This window comes from Pongo abelii, chromosome 2 (genome assembly GCF_028885655.2).
Source record: "Pongo abelii isolate AG06213 chromosome 2, NHGRI_mPonAbe1-v2.0_pri, whole genome shotgun sequence".
In the NCBI taxonomy this organism is placed as follows: domain Eukaryota; kingdom Metazoa; phylum Chordata; class Mammalia; order Primates; family Hominidae; genus Pongo; species Pongo abelii.
In genome coordinates, this window is record NC_085928.1 from 181,051,307 (window position 1) to 181,072,063 (window position 20,757).

Genomic DNA, 20,757 nt, shown 5'->3' on the forward strand with positions numbered 1-20,757 from the left:
CTACAGGTGCCCGCCACCACACCCGACTAATTTTTGTATATTTAGTAGAGATGGGGTTTCACCATGTTAGCCAGGATGGTCTCGATCTCCTGACCTTGTGATCCACCTGTCTCGGCCTCCCAAAGTGTTGGGGTTACAGGTGTGAGCCACCACGCCTGGCCTCTTTTTTTAAAAAATTGATTTAGCACAACAGTGGTTTATTTCTCACTCACATCATAATATACACAGGTAGAACTGGTCTCATTGATGGTTCTCTAAGTGGTGACTTGGGGGTCTAGGTTCCTTCTGGGTTGAGACACTGTTATCTTAAAATTGTGGTCCCTAAGTTTGCCACAGAAGAAGAGAGAGGTTCTGCCTCTTTTAGTTAATTCAAAGCAAAATAAGAAAGTGAGGCAAGAAATATAATTTTGCCCCTACTAGTACCTATAGTCCCAAGGAGCAGCAGGTATGTTATGAACCCTGGGCCCTGGAGTCAGGCAGTTTTGGTTTGAGTCACTGGGTCCCAGGGCCACATGCAGCTTCAGTATATATTTGCTGAATTTAGCAAATGAATTAAAAACAGATAGTAACAAAACATCCTGAATCTGTCCCTTATTAGCTGTGTACTTTTTACTGGATCCATTTTAACTTTGCTAATTTTCTAGTCACCCTTGGGAATCACTTCAAAGAAAAGACTAGGAGGAGAAACAGAATATTGAACAAGTACAGGAAAGCTTGGAAGCACTGTAAAGGACAGGTTATTTAGAGGCAACACCTTTTAAAGTGGCTTTATGGATGGGTGGTTGTCTGACAAATGGCACAAAAACAACTATAAAGACTTCATTAGGAACAACAGAGAGTAGGAGAGGTCTGTGTCACAGTAATGGCCCCTGGTAAATCACATCTCCCAGTGTCCATGCCCCTGTGTAGTTCCTTTCCATACTGACTCAGGGCTTAGCCAAGTGACTTGTGATGGCTAATGGGTTATCAGCAAAGATGATGCAAGCAAAGGCTTCAAAAGTACTTCTGCATTGGAGCTTTCTCTCTTGAAATGCTCTTCTGAGATCACCAAAGGGTAAAGAAGCCCAGAATGGAAGACCACGTGGAGCAAGAGGTACAGCAGAACCATCTGCTCAGTGAAGCTGCACAAGTGAGCCCAGGTGAGAGCAGCTGAACTCCTTAGCCAACCCACAGCATCATGAGAAATATTAAGCTGTTATTCTTTCAGGTCACTAAACTTACGGTGATTATATTGTGCAGCAAAGGTGAACTAAAGCTGTGGCTCTCACAGTAAATAAATCTTGAAGCTTTTAAAAATGCAGTCCAATCTAGAACTGCAAATCTGATTTACACCTTAAATGCTGGTCACATGGAGATACATGATAGCATAAGAAGGGGTGTTCTGTAGGACTGTCCTACATGCAGAGAAGAGGCTTCTTCACCCCCTACCCCCAATCTCTGTCTTTCATTATAGGAAGTAACTATGACCTCTTAACTCACTTTCTCCCTTCCTCTCTAAGTAGAAAAATGTTAGCTGTCTCTCACAAAGTCAGCATTCTTTGGATAAAGTATAATATCCAAGTGGTTCCAAGAGAAAAGGCTCATTATTTTGTAAACCACTGACTGTCAAATACCAATTATCTTAGGCCTTAATGTCATTAAAATAGCACTTCAGAGGGAATGAAAATGGCTTTTTATTTGACTATATAATGGTAATTCTCTTTTTGGTTGACAGAAGGAAAAATACTTAAAGTTGAAATAATACTTGATCTAAAGAAACTAAAATTCTAAGCAACTGATCCAATGAACAGAGCCCCGGGGGCAGGGTTCAAAGGAAGCAGCAGCACTGATAACTGGGGATTTATCACTGCTCGAAGAGGGGCACTGATAAAGTTCAGGCTGGTGATCCAGCACTAACGTTCCTTTGGCTGCCTGGTCACAGTGGCTCTAGTCTTCCTCAGTGCTGCTTAGCTGCTTAGCAACACCAGCTCAGTGTGAATCTGACAAGCCACTGGAAAAAGATGGCTCATTCAGAGCCTCTTGCAATTGGTAATTCCACACAGAATGGGCTAGCATCTTTGCCCTAAAGGGATTCATGTTCTTAGTATAGTTTCATGTTATTGCTGGGCTGACCCCTTCTCTAAGGCTTTTCATGTGAAGAGGAAAATTAAAGCTTTATGATTTAAAGCATTCCAGATTTTAAAGATATGTGCATGTAATCAGAAGCTTCATTTCCAGTCATTCTCTCTTACTAGCAAAGGAGGGTCCTTTTATTATGAACACAATGAAGAAGAAAACAGCCTGCCCAATCACATCCTTTTTATAGCCTTAGCAGAGGCCATTTGCTATTTCAGTTGATCCTAAAAAGTGATGTATTCATCATGAAAAATCTGAGGGAAGCTTGATGAACTATAACAGCAAACAGCATCTGTTACCACAAAAAATCTGCTCAGACACTGTAAAGATACTGTTTACTTTCCAGCTTCTTGAGACCTCTACACCAACCAGTGAAAGTGGATGCAACTTTCTGACTGTAGGAATGTACATTATTGATAGGAAATTCTGGAAGGAGAACACAGAGCAAGAGTGGAAGCATAACTGTATTTCAGTGACCTTTGTAATGCCAAAGAGGCAACTTCCTCATAAGAGCTAGTTTTTCTATAACTGCCAAGCTAGAGAAGCTCTGAAGATGGTCACTATTTCCGTGGTAATTGCTTTGTAACATCTCAATGGTTCCCAGGGCATGTTTCTTGACCTGATGCTAAAAATCACCTCGAAATGGGCCATAACAGGTCATTTTGTTCTGCTGACTCTAAACTGGTCTCTGAAGTAATGCTTTAGGGCATTGCAACCAGATTCATATTTGCAAATTTTACTCTCAGATTTTAAAAACTGTCCGCTAAGGTACATCTGATTTGTTTCTGGGTTGCCCCATTAATTAATTTATTCATGAGCCCCCCACTGAATACTGATTTCTCTGAAAAGCTACTGAAGAAATAAAAGGCATGTGTTCTGGACCATCAATGTTTATAGTGCACATGGAAAGTCAACATGCCTCTGAAGTGAAAAAAGAACACAGGCATTTCTAGGAAAGCAATAATGACAGTGGTGGGTAGGAGTTTTTTCTTTTACCATAACCACCTTCCTTTCTTACCTTGCTCTGATGGGTTGAGATCCTAGTCTGGGTCCCAGAGCACTACCATTCCCAGGAGAATTCTTTCTGGCTAATGCTGGGGATATAGAAGTTGTTCTTTGAGGCACCTGGAAGAAACCAGAATTCAGAAATATTTTCCATAAAGTAGCTTCCATAGCCTATTGTCAGAAGATCCTCCTTTCCAATGATTTGCCAGAAGCCACAGAAACTATCTGAAACAGTAAAGAACTATCTTTCATTCATTCCTCAAAGAAATATTAAACTCCCTAAACAAAATCAAACAAAGGTCTACTGGCAAAAAACAATGAGCAAATTCAGAAACCATTAAAGAGGGTCATCCTCAATCTTAAAAACAAATTTAAAGATAGGTAAAGCTAATAATTTTGATACACTGAGCTAAAAATAATTGACCTCTCTTGGTTGGGCAAAAGTGGTAAATACAAGGAATTTCTTTAGGGTATCATTAACTCATTGGAAGTTGCATCAGCTGAGAGCCACCCAGATAGAGCAAGTTCCACTTTTAGCTTACATCACAATAAACAGATAAGGAAATCATGAATCTGGTGAGAAACTAGAATATCAGGATGGAGCTTAGGACATAAGTCATATGTTGGTGAGCTCAGAGAACCTACCACAATATATCCTGAATGTTTCTACTTTCTAATTGATTTGCAATTACCTACTAAAACCAAAAACCAAAAGCACTGTGTCTTGGTCAATTAGTGAACATAATAGAACATAATACAAAGCAGAATTAATACTGAAAATACTGGAAGGATCTTCAAAAAGGCTGTGTAAGTACCAATAAGACTTGAGGAAAATGTATTATTATCTTATCTGGCAGAAACCTAAGGTAGAATTGAAGTATGTCCCAATTTATAAAACAGACATTTTAAAATGAAATTAAATATTTCAAGTGTACCAAAGGAGTCCATTATTTAAAAGAATCATATTATGAATCCTAGTATAGAAAATTACTTTCAGTGTAAAGTGTCATCCTTTGTTTTGAAAATTTAATTTTTATTATTCATTTTAACATAAAGATGAGTCAGTGAAGTAAAGCAGAATGACCAAATCAATGCTACTACCTGTTCATATTAAATATTACTATTACTATTTTTTCTTTTCCTTACCATAAATGTACATAGTTGTAGAGACAAAAGAGCCTAACAAATTCTTAAAACCTAAGTTTTTGAATTCATCTAAAATTTTCTTCCAGGTTCATGCACGTATGCCTGCATATTTTTAGAGAGTGGACCAATAAATTCAATTTTCAGCTTTTCCATCTATTGTGTCTGCTCCTTTGCCCACTTTATTTTTCATATTGACTTTTGCTCCCTATGTACACTTTTTTTTTCTGATGGCATTTCTGCTTCCACAGAGAATCTCAAAAAATTACCAGCTGTTTTTATTTTCAAAATAATGGGACTCTTGTTATAATATCCTTTTAAGAGGAAGATGAGGAAATGTATTTGTAAATCATTGAGTAAAAGCTGCTTTTTCTTCTGGAATTAACAGTGGCATTTTCTGCAAATTGTGGAACATTCCACTTGTCACAGCCTCTATGCTAAGCTCAGGAAAAGGGGGATTCCTGAGCCAGGAAGAATCTGATGCAAAAAATGTCTCTAGTATTTTGAAATACTTCCAGGTTGTTTGTAGCTAGATGCACACAGCCACATTCTAGAACATTTCTTGGAACGAGTAATGACTTGGTGTAGGAAAACAAAAGAACCCAAACTCAGGGCTGTTCTGTCCGGTGGAATGGCTGGTCATTTTACCCTAATGTTTTTCCTCAGTAGTTAATTAAAGATGGAAATAAATTATGACTTGGCCTAGAAAGAGCTTTCCTTAAAATGGGGCCAACTAAAATATCCTAAGAACAATACTATCTTCTGAACCCCTGAAATCTGGCTTCACTTTTGTGTTGTTAAAAAGAGGAATACATGAATTTTCTACCTTTTATCTGGAAGTTTTCAGTTGTCTTGATGTAGATTCAGTCATCAATGAAATATCCACTACTTTATTTGTTAATAGGGACAGCAAAATAACTTTGAAATACTTGGTGTTGAGAGTTCTAACTTTGGACATAGGATCTGTGCTTCAATCTACCTGACTTCAGTTTTCTTGCAGGGGAAATAAAGGTCAGACGTAGTAAATGGCAATCCAAGTCTCAGCCAGGGAATGAAGAGGGACCAAAACAAACATGAGAAGGGGAAGTGCTTTGGCACGATCACATTCTCCACTACTACGAAAGGTCTGGAATAGTGGTAATAATCATCATCAGTGATGCTGGTGATTAAAAAAAACACCCCAGTAAATACTACCTTTGGTGGAATGTCGTCTTCTTGTCGTAACCAAGAGCTTCGGTCAAACTTTTCAATGCGAGTGGGGAGAGGAGGGTTTTCAGAGGTGGGATCTGAGTTCTGGCGTGGCATCTCCACGCGGTGGGAGGTCACGTTCAGAGCCTCCTGAAACCCAGAGAGGCCCTTTGTGGGCTGCTCGTGCACTGACTGGGAGGCGGTCAAGGCAGGTCCCTGGGATTTTACAGCTACCAGATGTGGGATCTAAGCATCAAAACAACATGAAAACAGCACTATTAGAAGAAAAAGCAGATCAGCCAGTACCTCAGTCAGCTGAAGGGGAAAAAAAAAAAGTTCAAGGGCACAAAAATTGGACTATAGAGAGTCTATCACAACTATATATAGCATGTTTTTTTTAACAGATCTTCAAAATTTTCCATTGGAACGATATGTAGGGCTGGCACAAAGTTAAATGATTTACTTGGGAAAGCTAAGTCAGTGGAATGTGTGAAATAGTAACAATAACTACTGTGTATTTAGTGAATATTTATTGGCCAGCAATGCAATGTATTTTATAAGCACTTCTCTGCTAATATTATGAACTTCCTCCTTTAAAACCCCTAACTTTTACGTTAGAGGGTGTTGCTCTGTAAAACAAAAACTGCTCTAAATATCTTGTTATGAACTCACTGAGTCCATCCTGAGGTGGATACAGTCATTTCCCTCATTTTACACCGGAGCAATGTGAGGTGTAGAGAGGTTTAGCGATACCATAGATTGCACAGATAACACCTGCTGGAGCATGGCCTGTACTAGGCATTCTACACCCATAGCTCATAAACCTAACCTCTATGATATTCTACTTTCTCCTGTGCTGGCTTTTACCATCTATGCTGTCATATTATCTCTTGACACCAGGATGTAACTTTTTGAGCTAAGTATCTCAACTGGGCCAACTGGGCATGTGGTGATATTGTTCACACAGGGAAGACAGGCAGTCTTTCAGCGAAGTTGTGGCTCTTAAAGACAAATCATTAAAATCCAGAGTGCAGGGCACCACTTTGCCATAGCACTGCTCACACCTCATAGTTAGTGCTTATCTAAGCGTGTCTCCTATTACTTCACGAAGGTGAGCTCCCTAGAGACAGGAGCTATGTCTGCCATGCTCATCATCATATCCCCTAGGCTAGCTCTGTGCCTGGCATGGGGAAGGTGTCCCAATAAATCCTGGTTGGGAAAAAAATCTACAGTGCCTTCTAAATTAAACTGTTAATTCAACAAACACTAGTTTAATATCTGTTTTGTGCAAGGACCTGTCAAATCCTCTTTGGTTTTAAATTTAAGTGCTGGAATGTTATTAATGACAGTTCAAAGGAAATCTTCAAAGCCCAGTTTAGCTGAACATTAAGTTTTAACCAGAATAGAACCTACTGGATTTATATTAATGTTAAATATCATTAAATAAATAATAATATTAAAACAAAGCCCGTTTAAAAAAAAATCTAGTATAAAACACAAACCCACTTTAAAAGAGCCAAAAAATAAAAAAATAAACAAAAAAACACACCACACAACCCCCAAACTGAAGCACCTGAAGAATGCTTAAGTGAATTAACTGTCACAAAATATCTACATTTTCACTCTCTGGTTGTTCTCATCAAGTACATTTTCCCTCTCTTCTCCCCTTTTAAAGGCCAAAGTACTTTCCAAGGTCAACATTAGGGGTTTTAAAAGAGGATATTTGTAAATTAAAATAGAAATTCCTGTAAAAAAATGTATCATTTTGAGGGTTCGGCATGAAAGAATTATATACAAATTAAAAACAGCCAAGAGGAAGATATGCCAAGCTGGCTGGTGCTGAAAAATCTTGGACTTTATTTACTTAAGGCAAACTTAAAACAAAGAATACTTGATTTTATCACTACTCTTTTAAACTCCAGTTCAAACAGCATTATATATTTCAAAGGTGACCTTAAAATATTTCGTGGCAGTCTTAACACAGGTGGATGCCTGGAAGAAATTTAAGACATCTGGCAGAAGAAACTACATTATTTTTCATGGAATTCCTTAATCTATTTCACTTAATATATCATTTTTAGCATATATAACTTAAAAGTCCTATAGAACTTCCAGAAACGCCCTCCTTTCCTAAAAATGGAGTAATTTTTTTTCTTTACCCTATAGCTTTAAATAGTTGTTCTCAAACTCTGAAGTATATTAGAATCACTTAGAGAGCTTGTTAAATCACAGACTGCTAGGCCTCCCCCACCCCCAGAGTTGCTGATCAGTTGGTCTGAAGTGGGCCCAATAATCTGCATTTCTATCAAGTTCCTGGGTGATGGTTGATGCTGCTGGTCCAGTGATGACACTTTGAGAACCACTGGCTTAGAAGACGTAATTTTACTTAACCAAGTCTATTTAATTTTTTCAGTTTCAGGCTCATGCCAAAGTCCCAAGAAAACAAAAAATGTATAATACATACACATACAGACACCTCAAAGGTTTCTATGAATTCTAGTTTTGGCAATTGTAACTAAAAGAATGCTTGTTCTCACCTTGCAGGAACTCCTATGGGTCCCCAGAGAGGCCAATTTACATAGAAGTGAGTTTGTGGTGACTCAAGTTTAAGGGTGATGCTTTTTTCTTTCTTACCTTTTCTTCTACTCTTCAAAATCAGTGGGGCCACCTATTTTACTATAAATTCTATATTAAGGGTCATAATTTGATCTTGTGCCTGAATCCATGTTACAATTCCCTAGGCTTTTAATAGGTTTTCTTGTGCACCTTATTGGAATGCCTGATGAAATGGAGGCAGACTGTACCTGGGGATCGACTGGTCTGAGCATGGGGGGTGTTCGAGCAGGCTGAACTCCACTAATGCTGAAGGACTCCGACCTTGGGGGCAGGTTGGGGTCAGATATCCTGTTGGCAACCTTGTGAGGCATGGCAGGGGAACTTTGCCGGTTGAGCCTTGACCGTTCTTCTACCTACAAGCCAAAAAAAAAAAAAAAAAAAGCCTCAATGTATAGAAGTAGATTCACCTTCTAGCAAGGATTTTCTGTAGTCACCTGCACAGCCATTTGAATCCTCTGATCAACTAATTTTAAGAAGCCAAAACTCTATTTCTGTGCTGCATCAAGAATTTGCAAAGAGCAAACACTAGCAACAGCAACAACAAAATAGAACACCCAAGCCATCACTCTTCCATTACCCATTATCTAGTGTTATTCGGTGAGCAGGGAATTCGTGACCTGCTAAGAGTTTATCTTGTATTGATTGTGATATTATCTTACTGATTGGTCACAATGCCATGGGGTCAGTGAGGAAGACAGTTTTCACTCTAGACAATCAAAGGGAATGGTAGCATGCATTTAGATGGCTTGGGGAACATAGAAAATTGCTTTGGGTTGACTCATGGAATATGAGAGGAAGAACAAGAGGATGAAGCTGAGTGCATGCACCCTCCATTTCTTCACGTGTCCTACTGATAGGCAAGTGGGTGTTCCAGGCTGCCTGCTTAATGAGCGTGGCCTGTTTCAAATAGGCTTCCTGTATCACTTTCTTTTTCTCTCTTTAGGGGTCTTTCTTTCCAGTTGTCTTTCCTGCTTCCTCAAATACATTGCCCCATCTCATTCTTTCATGTCCAGCTTGGACTCCACTGTCTTGCTCTCCCCTTTCTTCCTCCCTGTTTCTACACATGTGGTGTTCATTCTTGCTTCTCCTCCTTTCTCTTGCCCTCTAACCCTGTCTTAGGCTGTTTCATTTCCTTATCATTCCCTTTCTTCCAGGGTCTCTTTCAGCCCAAAGCAGATAATAGATCCCAAGGGCTTCACGGGAAATGCTCATAGAGCCAGTGAATGCCCTTTTTAAACAGGTCATCATTACCTTTAGTACATATTTACAGCAGAAAGACTGCCTCGGAGGGCAATTTTAAAGAGAAAACTTAGATAAACAAGGTGCGCACTCTAAGATATGGCTTAAGATCTGAGACAACTTCAAGAAGCCTATGACTTTTCTTCCAGATCTACTGTGTCCTGTCCTTTATTTCTTCAGGACCAATTTGACTGTTGTGCTTCCCAAAGCCACCAGGACAATGCAACCATTCTCCCTACACTGATGGCCTTTACAGTGAGCCCTTAATTCTCTTCTGCTGACTCACTGAGCATTTTAAGAACCCACGTGCAGGTGTTAAATATTCATGTCTGTTCGCATATTTTTTATGTAGCAGCTAAAAGTCTTTATTCATTTTACTGCCTGATTTGAAATAAAAACTTGAAAGAGCTATTTTCCCCCATCCTCCCTATCCCATTTTGAATCTTTCTAGAGGCAGACTCAATCAAATATACAAAGTAAGTCTGTTTTTAAACTCATACTAACCTCACATATTTTAACACAATAAGATAAGCTACAGAATGAAAAACAGCCCTCCTGCCTCTACTGAGGAGTAATTTGAACATCTCTTCCCCCACCATGGCTGTGCAGGGTACATACAATTGGCTTTGGTTTTGAAATCCCGTGTCCCAGAAGCTTACCACACACCAAATAAGATTTGCTGCAAAAAGCCAAGAATATAAACCAGAACGTGTGTACTTTGTGTGTGCATGTGTGCGAAGTATTACATCAGCAATAATTATTTGGCTATTGCATTGAGCAAAAGAACAAAGCCAGCTTTGAGATAAGACCACAAAGAAGAAAACGTCCCACAAAGACAGCAATAGATAAACTGAGATCAAGGCATGCAATATATCACTTTTCCAAATGCCAGACTCTTTGAAAGAAGGTTAATATTTCTAGACCACTGGAATTGGTGAAATATTATCCATTTTCTTATTTTCAGGGTAGATCATTAATAGATAAGTCATACATAAGCATCCTTCAGTGTTTGAATTCCCACTATCCAAACCACTTGTCACCCAAAATTCAGGAACCAAATATATGCAGAGTGAGGAATACTTGTAATTATTATTTTTGGCTCTAAAATATACTGATAGCTTTAGATGTACATTAAGGGACAGCACATTAAAAATAATAGTAGAAAAGTTTGCCCCCAAAGACCCTATCTTGAGCAAAGAAACCATTTTTGAGATAAAGAATTCTTTTGGGAAGTGTCAGCAACAAGGTTCCAGTCTAAGCATCCCTGCTGCTAATAGGATCACAGGCCACATGGGACCCTAAAGCTATCATTAGAAATGAACAGGGCAGAAACTAGGGTACTGGTTTTCACAGGCAATGAATGGATTTGATTAGTCATGTATAGATGTTGCTAATGTACTTCTAGTAAAAATTTCTTAGGCTTTCTATCAGTTTACATACTAAATTCTATCATTAGTATATTTCAGTTGGTACCATTCTAAAAATATATGGCCTAAGTAATTGTTACACTTTGAAAATTATTTCGGGAAGGCTCCAATGTACTGAAATTTCCTGGGTTGAAGTTTGTCCAAAGAAAATTGAAAATCTAAGAAAAGGGTATAACGACGAGGCATATCATTATGTACTTTGTCTCAAGAAAACCTAGACCTGAAGTCTTTAGGAAGATAATGCCACCCAACTGTCTTTACACTGCAGGATCACCTTAAGAATTGGAGCAAAGGATCAAATCAAACATTGGAAGTGGCACTTCTCCTAATAACACCTTCAGATGGACAGAGAGAAAGCTGGATAGGGTATCTAGGCAGGCCCTTTTCATTATTTTCATACTAGACAAAGGCCCGTTCCCTGGTTTATCACAACTTATGTCTACTAACTGAACAGGAGATAAATATGTGAGACAAAGAAAGTCTGCCTCCAACCCCTCTCCCATCTAGAAGAAAGATACATGTGATTAAAAACTGGGAACAACAAGATATGTTTCAATGCCTGAGGATGTTCAAAAAAGTCTAGGAGCCAAGTTTCTGCTCTAACTGCCAGCTTCCAAGAAGATATAAATGCCAGGAGCACCACTAAGAAAGTGTTCCAGTACCATCAGGTATGGAGTGTCAAGGTGCTAGACCATAACAACAAAAGATACCTGTTATAAATGATTTCACAGTAGAAGGAATTATCAGAAATACAGAGAAGGTTAGCACAGACTGATCAACTTCACTATAAAAGTATTTTTTTCTTGTTAAAAAATCGTTTCAACATGAAAACTAAAATAACTTTGGAGAAGTTTGGATCACCTCTGCAAAAATGCTATACTATTTACTATAGCATTATATATAGAGGAAAAAAATAACTGTGGTCTCAGAAATAAAATTCTGCTCTAGACAGGTCTGTGTTATCCACTGCATAGCATAGGAGTAATGTCTATGGCCTCTGGTAATATAAAGGCTATACAAATATAGACAACTTAAAAATAAATTTGTTAATTTCAGGATTTCCAAAACAATTTCAAAATAATTTTTTTAAAAGTTAAAACATAAATAAAGAGAAACACTGTATCAATGTCAATTGTCAAATTGTTTTTTATATTTTAAAACAATTTGTAGGTTAGTGTCTCACTTTACAATAATGAATAACATCTACTGAGAATTTCAAAACATTTATAGAAGTAATTTTAAAACTGTTGACAGCAAATATATATTTACTATGTCATATGGGTGCATTCTAATAATATTTTATGATATGTAGCGTCCATGGGGTTTAGGAAGGTCTCAGAAGGCTTTACATAAGAATTAGTACATGGTGAATTCAACACAATTGTATGGGTATTCTCTTTTTTTCCCCAACTGGACAAAACAGTTTGGTTTTTGTGTTTATTGGCAATGCTGGAGAAAGAGAAAGAAGCCAGTAAGTAACTTTTAAGTGCTCCTTAGATACTTTGACCTTGCACTCACTAGTCACATAAAGAGCTGGGTAATATAGTTGGGCAAAACCACATGGGCAGATGGTTACTGAGCAAGTTTGAGGACGCCCCTGCTCCGGGTTACCTCTGAGCACAGAGGAGACACTCATTCATAAGGAATGCTTAAGATGCAATCTTGTCTGACTCTAAGGGCCTGGACTATTTTCCCAGATCAACTTCTTACCAATATTCCAGAAAAAGGTATAGATCCCCGTGTGAATGGAGCACATAACTTAAAAGTAATGAAGCAAAATCTTAGAAAGTTGATATAGGAAATAAAGAAGTGCTTATCTATCACCAGGGGGGAGGCGGGTGAAGAGATAGGAGACGCAAGTGAATTGGTCATATGAAATCCAGACCAAAACAAGAGACAAAACACTTGTTCCTTGTGAGCTACAACAGTCTTGGAAACAAAATAGGAATATGTTGAATACCGTATTTCATTTGTATTTGTGTAGTATGTAACTTTAAATGGCACGTGCATATTCATTATTGCCCATGAGCTTCCCAATTGTAAGGCAGATGTGCAGATGAGGAAGCTGCATCTCAGGAAGGCAGGAGACACGCCCTAGGTCAGGCAGGCAGGAAGTGGAAGAACTTGAACTCAAACATACTCCTTACTATTTCCTTCCAGGTCTCTCCTATATTTAATCATAAGAGAGATACACAGAAATGGAGGAAAGATATAAACTCTCTAAATGCAGTTTGGGAATTTTATATATAAACTAACTCATATAAAAGGAAAAAGAAACCACTTAGGTATAGAGCAGAGAAATCTGGATGGAGAAGGAGTTTTTATATACAGTAATTTCAAAGTCCAGTGAGCTAATGGAAATAAAGAGATATTTTGGCCCTTATCAGATTGATGTTTGCAAACAAACGAACACTCCAGGACTGGCATATATCACAGAAAGAGAACATGATGGAGTGTTAAAAAAATTAAAATACAATCTCATGCAATACTCATGTAAACAAAGCATTCTTTCACTGCTGAGCTTTGGTACAATTTTTTTTTTAAGTATGTGGGATGGAAAGGGAAGGGGAGCCCACACAGTTATTGCCAGGCCCAGAAAATCACATGCCATTTAAGGAGCAGAAGAAAGAAAAAGGAATCTCCATCATCCAAAAAGTGAGGAAGACGACCTTCAAATTCTGCCGATGTTCAACAGAACATCATACTGATATTTTCACAGTACATACCTGACATCCATCCCAACTCAGAAATGGCAGATAATTTGAAAGCAGTGAGAATGCCCCCAACCTGTCTGTTTATTTATGTATTTATTTGAAACAGGGTCTCATTCTGTTGCCCAGGCTGGAGTGCAGTGGTGCAATCATGACTCACTGCAGTCTCAACCTCCCAGGCTCAAGTTCCACCCTCAGCCTTTGGTGTAGCTGGGACCATAGGCATGCACCACCATGCCCAGCTAATTTTTATTATTATTTGTAGAGACAAGGTTTCACTGTGTTGCCCAGGCTGGTCTCTAACTACTCCTGGGTTCCAGAGATCCTCCTGCTTTTGCCTCCCAAAGTGCTGGGATTATAAACGTGAGCCACCGTGCCCGGCTCTAAGCTGTCTTTTTAATGCGGAGACATTAATGTTCTTTTCTGGCTAAAATCTGAAAATCAAGGCCAATGTGACATCCAGGACAGAAAGAATACTCAGTAAAAGGAGGGAGGGAAGAGCTCAACAAGATTTGCAAATGATTGAGCATTTTCATTTGCTCTACAATATCCAACATATTAATCAGAAAGATACAGAGAAATGCAGTGATTACTTGTGTTTTACAAAATGAAGAAACAAGAACAGAGAGAACAGAGCAGTATAAGAGCACTACATTGCTGATGAAGGACTACTGATTTGGAATGAAGAAGAGGAGAAGTAGATGGAAAAGTAAGCAAAGAAGAAGAAAAAAAACTTGATGAGAAGGCATAGAGCTGAGTTAGAAAACAAATGCTGGAACAGATTACAGAAGAGGTTGCAGTAGGTGGAAGACAGCTAGGTGATACCTTCAGTGGCATGTGGGGAAAAATAGTCCAGACCCTACACAACAGGAGACGGTGGCATGGGCACAGAGGGTGCATTTGAAAAAAAGAAAATGGCATCTTTTTATTTTACCTCTAGAGGGTTTAACCCAGGTTTTCTTATAACTTGATAGTTAAGATACTTATAAGCTATGTTCATATCTAAAGTTTTGAAACGTATATTACTACTTGTTCACTTTGAGCCCCTGCCTACCTAATACGAGAAAAGACATCTGTAAATAATGCTTTACATAAAAAGTTCATACATTGCTGATGAGAAGCATTAAAAGATCAAAAATATAAAGATCCTTGCACTCATTTTTATTCCTGTTTTAAGAAGTGGGTGTTAAAAATGATGACTCAAACCAAGGCAGACAATTATTTGTTCTTATTTGTACGTCGATTGCTCCAGTCCTAAATTTAGCACTGTCACTCTCCTTCTATCAACTAAATGTTTCATCTTTCTTCTAAAATATGATCACCCACTCTAAGACTTGGGAACTGTTTCATGAACAGACAATGGTTAGTTGGAAGCTGGATTATGTTAACCACACCCAGGAGCAGAGGACTGAATATGAAATCCCCAAAGAATGTTCCCATATATCTGTGGAAATGCATGAAGCCCAGAGGAAGCACACCAGATGCCAGGAAGCCAGGGACCTTGGAAGATGTCACCCACCAGAGAAGGCCCAGACTTATGGTGACTGGGAAACCTCACATCAGGAGTGCTTGATGACTCAGGCATGTTGTTTGCATGCTCAAATGCTGTGTTTCTTTTACTGCTAGGAGCCTGACCAGGAAGCATGAGGGAATTAAGAGGTCTAGAAAAGTGCCTTGATGACATCTGCAAAGATCTGCCCCCAGGAATGCCATGTCTCCTGAAAGCTTGGGAGCTATGAACTAGTTCTGAATAGAGAGGACAGGCCAGTAAATTTAGTGATGAGGACAAATAGCAACTGGAAAACAATGAAGTCAAGGTAGACAAGTTCAAATCACAAGGTTCTGGGTAGAGGCTGAATGAAGGAGGTGAAAACTGTTTCATGCTTTTCCCCCTCTTCTGGTACATTTGTACATGAGGGAGCTGTCTAGGGGAAAGAAGAAATTCTGGAATGGTTTGCACAACATAATGATCTTTTCCAATGGGATCTGTAGGTGTCCCTCTCCTAAACTCATGCTTGGGGCTGGGAACACTGAAAGCCAAGTGGTCATGCATCAAGGAGAGGTCGCTTAGTGATGCAGCATTTCTTAGAAAAGTAGAAGCATTTGTAAAGATGTATGAGTTCATGCTCTTCCTGCCCCAAGGTCTACATGAATCTCTAAGGCCCTCCTGAATTGCAGTAATGGACAACTCGGGGCTTGTCACTTCGGAGACGTTGGGAGAAGACACACAAATGACCTTAGATCCTAACTCTCGAGTTGGGCTACATCCTTGGGAGCGAGATGGCCTTGGAGATCTCACTATGGTCCTCGAGACTTCCTGAGGCTTCAGTTGTTCTTCCAAACCAAGTCTAATAGGACAAGCTGGTCCATCTTTCTTCCATGGGTGATGCTCAAACAGGAGTCTTGATCTGGAATCATTAATTCCTGCAGATGCTACTGACATTAGCTTTGTAGAGGCTAGTTTTTCAGTTGTCTGAACACCTGCCATGGTCAGGAGCTGTGGGTCTGGCTTAGCTGAGGATTTCAACTTGGCATGGCTAGGAAATGGTTTAGCAGTAGAGGAAGGTGGTGCATCTCTGCCAGCCAAGAAGCATGTCAGCTGCTGTTTAGCAGCATAGTGATTTTGCTTAGCTGGAAGAACAGGTGGATTATTAAGGGGTCGATGCTGTACCTGGGAGTAGGATCACAAAATTGAATTACTGATCTAAGAGAAAGAGGCAGATGTTAGAGACATAGGTAAATATGGATCCTGTTTACAGATATAAGAGAAAGTGATAAATTCTTCATCACAAATCAAAACAATTTTTCCACACACTTAGTTTAAGTTTTAAAAGAAAAAACTTATTTTCACAAAAAAATACATGATCACTCTAAAGGATTTAAACAATATGTAAAAGTGCAAAAAAGTTTTTACAAATCCATTTTTTTTTTTTTACTTTCTGGTCCCATAAACCACTATCATTAACATTAGGACAACATTATGTCAAGCATTTTCTGTACATATGTCAGATAGGTTAGACAAATACAAAGAATTATTTTCATAAAAATAGGATCTTATGTAAGAAATCTGGTTCTAGTAATATTGCATTCTAGATAACTTGAAAAAAGCGTGAGCTATCAATATCTAAAGATTCTAGATAAAAATACAAAATAACCCCAAAACATCCTTTTAAATGACTAGCTATGATCACCATAAAATAAAGGAAATCCCTAGATGCCAGAAATAATGATTGAACTGAAAACCAGCGTGTTACGCACATGACCTCACACAGTGACTCCCTGGAAAGGTTGCTGATCTGGTCGGGGTTATTTTGTTTGTTTGCTTTACCTGTCTGGCTATCACCCTTTTTTCCCTCCCATCCAAGCAGTTTTTATTAAAATAGCTCAACATAGTGCTAAGTTCCTGAAAATCCTTTCTTAGTCTAGTAGTTAAGCAAACGAAGGAAGTATGTGTAGAAGAAACACTAATGACCTCTGATCCTAAAAGTGAATACCACCACCACAAGTCTGAGGTCAACTGTGCATCTGCTGGTAGTATCACAGTGAACAAAATTATGTTAGCGACAATATTAATGATCAGTAACAGGGTCCAGGCATGGACAGGAACTGATTCTTCCTAGAATTCTATAAATCCTTAATCACATTATTCAACAAAAAGATCACTGAAAATCCTCCATGCCACAAATTCAATTGGATGAGTATCAGAAAAAAGGTTTTTTCTATCTTCTGTTTTTTCCTATAAAAGTCCATTGCAACCACAAAGATATACAAAAAAAACCAAACAAAACAAAACAAAACTCACAAATGAAGGAAAGTATCTTGCCACTTCTCTACAGAAATAATGTTATAGTTCTTGCAAAAGCAAAGCGTGTGTCTTATGATGAATTGTTTTCCAGCTTTGCAGCACTGGGTTAACTCTCCACTTCTACCAGACAAACTCATTAGAGTCAAAAGCCTGGCCAACAGGGTGAGGCTACACTTGCTTACTTACCTCCTTGGCCCATGCTGGCTTCTCACTAGGACTCATTCCTTCTTTGTAATGGTACAGTGGCTTCTTCTCCACAGGCCTCTGCTCCTGCCGCTGATGCTGAAGGGAAACTAAGTAGTCTCTTTCTTGCTTTAGCTGCCTCTGCAGTCTTTCTGCTTGTCTCTGTTCTTCCAATTGTTTGCGCTTATATTCCTGTCCAGATCAGGAAAGAGGAGCAAAGAAAAGGCTAAATTATCACATAGAAATCATCAGCCAGTACCAGTTAAGCATGCAATGGAGGCAAAATAATGCTAAATAACGAAGGATCTTAATACTAACAGAATGACAGAAGGATGTCAGGATGTGCCACAGAAATAAGCTACTGCCTTGTGTTAGTATCTACACAAGAATGTGTCATTTAATGAAAACGCTATTGCTTTAAAATGGCAATCCCTACCGAACCCCATCAATTACAAAATAACTTGTCCCTGATGAATTACAAGTGACAAAATGGCAATAATGAGGACATTTAAATGGTCAGCATACAACCCCTAGAAAAAGTCACCCACTTCCTGATCTAGTAATTAAACCACTCAAAGATGTACAATTAAGTACAAACTAAATAAGCAGCCAAAGATAGTGCCTAAATCATCTTTCATTTAATAAAACTTGGACCTACAAAGGCCATTAGCAAGCTTATGTACAGGCTAAAAAAATATCAGAATGCCATTAAATAAAAAGTTCAGTTTAAAAAAATACACCAAAAAGCCCATCTGGAGAGCAGTACTATAATAATAAAAAAGTACTGTACTTCAAGTGGAAGCTGCATGAGCAAGGGACACAAAATGTTCCCATCATAACGGTAAAGCTAATAGTCTGTAAATGAAATATGACTGTAGAGCTGATGGGTTCTCATGGGAGAGGTGCATTTTGCTGTGATTGTATTCCAGCATGTTGCAAATGGCCTTAAAAATTACTCTGCAATAAACACAGTGGGTCTCAAAAGCAGTTTGTACTTATAATAAGGCTGGATTCATACTCAAGTTTTACAAATAAATGGAGTTAATAAAGAATGCATAACAACTGTATTAAATATATTAGGACTCAGCAAAATCAATCAGAAAATGTATTAAGTTTCTATGAGGTTTTTGAGGTCCCTGAGGCTTAGAAGATCCCCTCTTCTGGACTGGCACGTTAGGACACACGCACGCACACACACACACACACAAACACTTGCAAGATGAACACAGAGCAGGTCAGCTGGCTCTTGGCTTTCCCATTACCAGAAGTAGAGCTTGTTCATGCAGTAGCTGCTGCTGCAAGATCTCTAACTGTCTCTGCTCCTCCTCTAACTGTCGCCTGATGTATTCCTGGAGAGGTAGGCAGCAGAGAATTCAGAGGAACAGAAAGAGAGAGAGAGAGAAATGAACCAGTAATTTCAAAGGCGACAAGAGCCGCTAAGTAAAGTATAGAAGGAAGGAGGGGAAAAATACCCAAATACCTCCTTACAAAGCAGGAAGAGTATGTCACATGGAAGCAAATGCATTTCAACATAATGAAAAGCACAAGCTCCTCTACCTGCAACAGCTGACTGAGATGTCTCGCATTTTACTGCTACTACTTGGTTTTAATAAGCCCAGCTACATGTTAAAGCTTTTCATTACAGGTTCCTCTCTTTATGGACTACCTGGAATTAACAATGCTATAAAGTTCAGAGGCTCCTGTGCAAGCAGCAGGAATAAGACAATTGTTGAATGCCATCGTGCACTGTCTTTGTAATGGAACCATCCTGCAGAGTTTCACTATGCTGTAAGAATGTGATGCTAGCAAAGAGAGAGGGGCCTGCATCAATGACTTAAAGTCATAAAGACCAGAGATGGCATGAGTAGAAAAGCTCTTCTAAAGCAGTGAAAGAGTGGGACTTGGCTGATTTTTCATGCTTCAGTGCTACCTTCAAATCAGATACCGAGGGTTGGGAGAATCGGAAGATCCGGGTATGTCAGGGAACTCTGTCCGGGTAGAAAGCAAGGCTGAATAGGTGGGCATTGCCAAGGCTGTGCATTTGACTTCTTGAATAGGTGAGCATAATTGCTTGAGGAAGAGTAAAAACCCATGTAAACTGATCGTTCCTCAGAAAAGGTGACCCACACCCCAGAGATGGCTGGTGCTGGGGTTCCCAGGAGGCCATCAGTGGGGCTCCTGGTCCCAGCTGTACCTGTTCATGCTCCGCACGCCTCCTCTCCTCCTCCCGGCGCATCTGCTCCTCATAGTGCCGGCGCTGCTCCCGCTCCTGCTGCTTCCGCAGCTCCTTCTCTCGCCTTTGTTGCTGTGGGGTAACAAGCAGACAACCATGAAGGCAACAGGCCCCGGTGGGGGGGTGTCAGGGAGCCAGCAGGAAAAGCTGTTGAACCCCAGACACGAACTTTTAATGAGAGATGCCTAAATGCTCCAAGGCTCTTCTCTTCTGGGCTGTTGGAGGGTACACTGGCAGGGAGGGGGTGAGAGAGAGATTCAGTGTCACGCATAACATACTGCCATTTACCATATAAATGGACTCTCACCAAGAAGTTCCTGTTAAGTGTGTTCTCCCCATGGCTGGTGAGGGTTTTTAAGTCAGGGGTAGAAAACGCCAATGCAAAACAGGTTATTTATTACATATCATCAAGTTGTTTATGAAATTACTTCACAATGCTTAAGTCATTCAATCTTTTTAACACCATGTAACCCAAAAATTCAGAGTATGTAAAAATCAGAGAGGTGAAGTGACATATTCAAAGCCATACAGAATTGATGGCAGAGGGTGCAATAGGATTTACTGACTCCCACCTAGTCTGCTACCTTTTCTCATATATCGTGCTGCCTGTCTGTGTTTTCTGGAGTATTCATTATTAAGTGTCAATTTCAAGTTCTTGCTCGAATAAGACCCTTATGCTTGGGAGCCATCATCATCATCATCGTCATCGTCAATCATCGTCATCACCTCATACAATTACCATGCCTCCAACAGTGGACAGCGTGATAAACAGCTTACATGCTTTATCTCATTTCGTCTTCACAAAAATACGTAGAAGTCATTATTATCTCCATTTTATCTGAGAAAACTGAGGTACGGAGAGATTAAGTAATTGTTCAAGGTCACACCCAGTAAGTGGCAGAGCTTGATTTCAAAGCCAGACAATGACTCCAGCATCTGAGCTCAATCATTACAGAAGACCAAGAAGCCAGAGGAGTGATAGATCACAGAGTATCTGGCTCTTCATTATACTCTTAGGAAAGGAGAACATTTTAGAAGTTAGAATTAGGCCAAGCAGCTACAGGAGCCAGTGGTTCTCAAGTAGGCGCAGTG

At 39.4% G+C, this 20,757-nt stretch overlaps 1 protein-coding gene across 5 annotated transcripts in view; it reads right to left on the bottom strand.

Annotated features, from left to right (window-relative positions):
* Positions 1-20,757, bottom strand: part of TNIK (TRAF2 and NCK interacting kinase) — a 400,486-nt gene that overhangs the window by 60,344 nt on the left and 319,385 nt on the right. For 3 of the 5 annotated variants that reach the window (XM_054552986.2, XM_024244766.3, XM_054552989.2), the window contains 6 exons: positions 19,627-19,737; positions 18,695-18,781; positions 17,436-17,624; positions 8,256-8,420; positions 5,458-5,697; positions 3,134-3,240 (listed from right to left, as the gene is read on the bottom strand). In XM_054552986.2, coding sequence (XP_054408961.2) covers positions 3,134-3,240; positions 5,458-5,697; positions 8,256-8,420; positions 17,436-17,624; positions 18,695-18,781; positions 19,627-19,737 — 899 coding nt within the window. The remainder of the gene's footprint in view (positions 1-3,133; positions 3,241-5,457; positions 5,698-8,255; positions 8,421-17,435; positions 17,625-18,694; positions 18,782-19,626; positions 19,738-20,757) is intronic. The other 2 variants (XM_054552987.2, XM_024244768.3) reach the window with 1 other exon arrangement.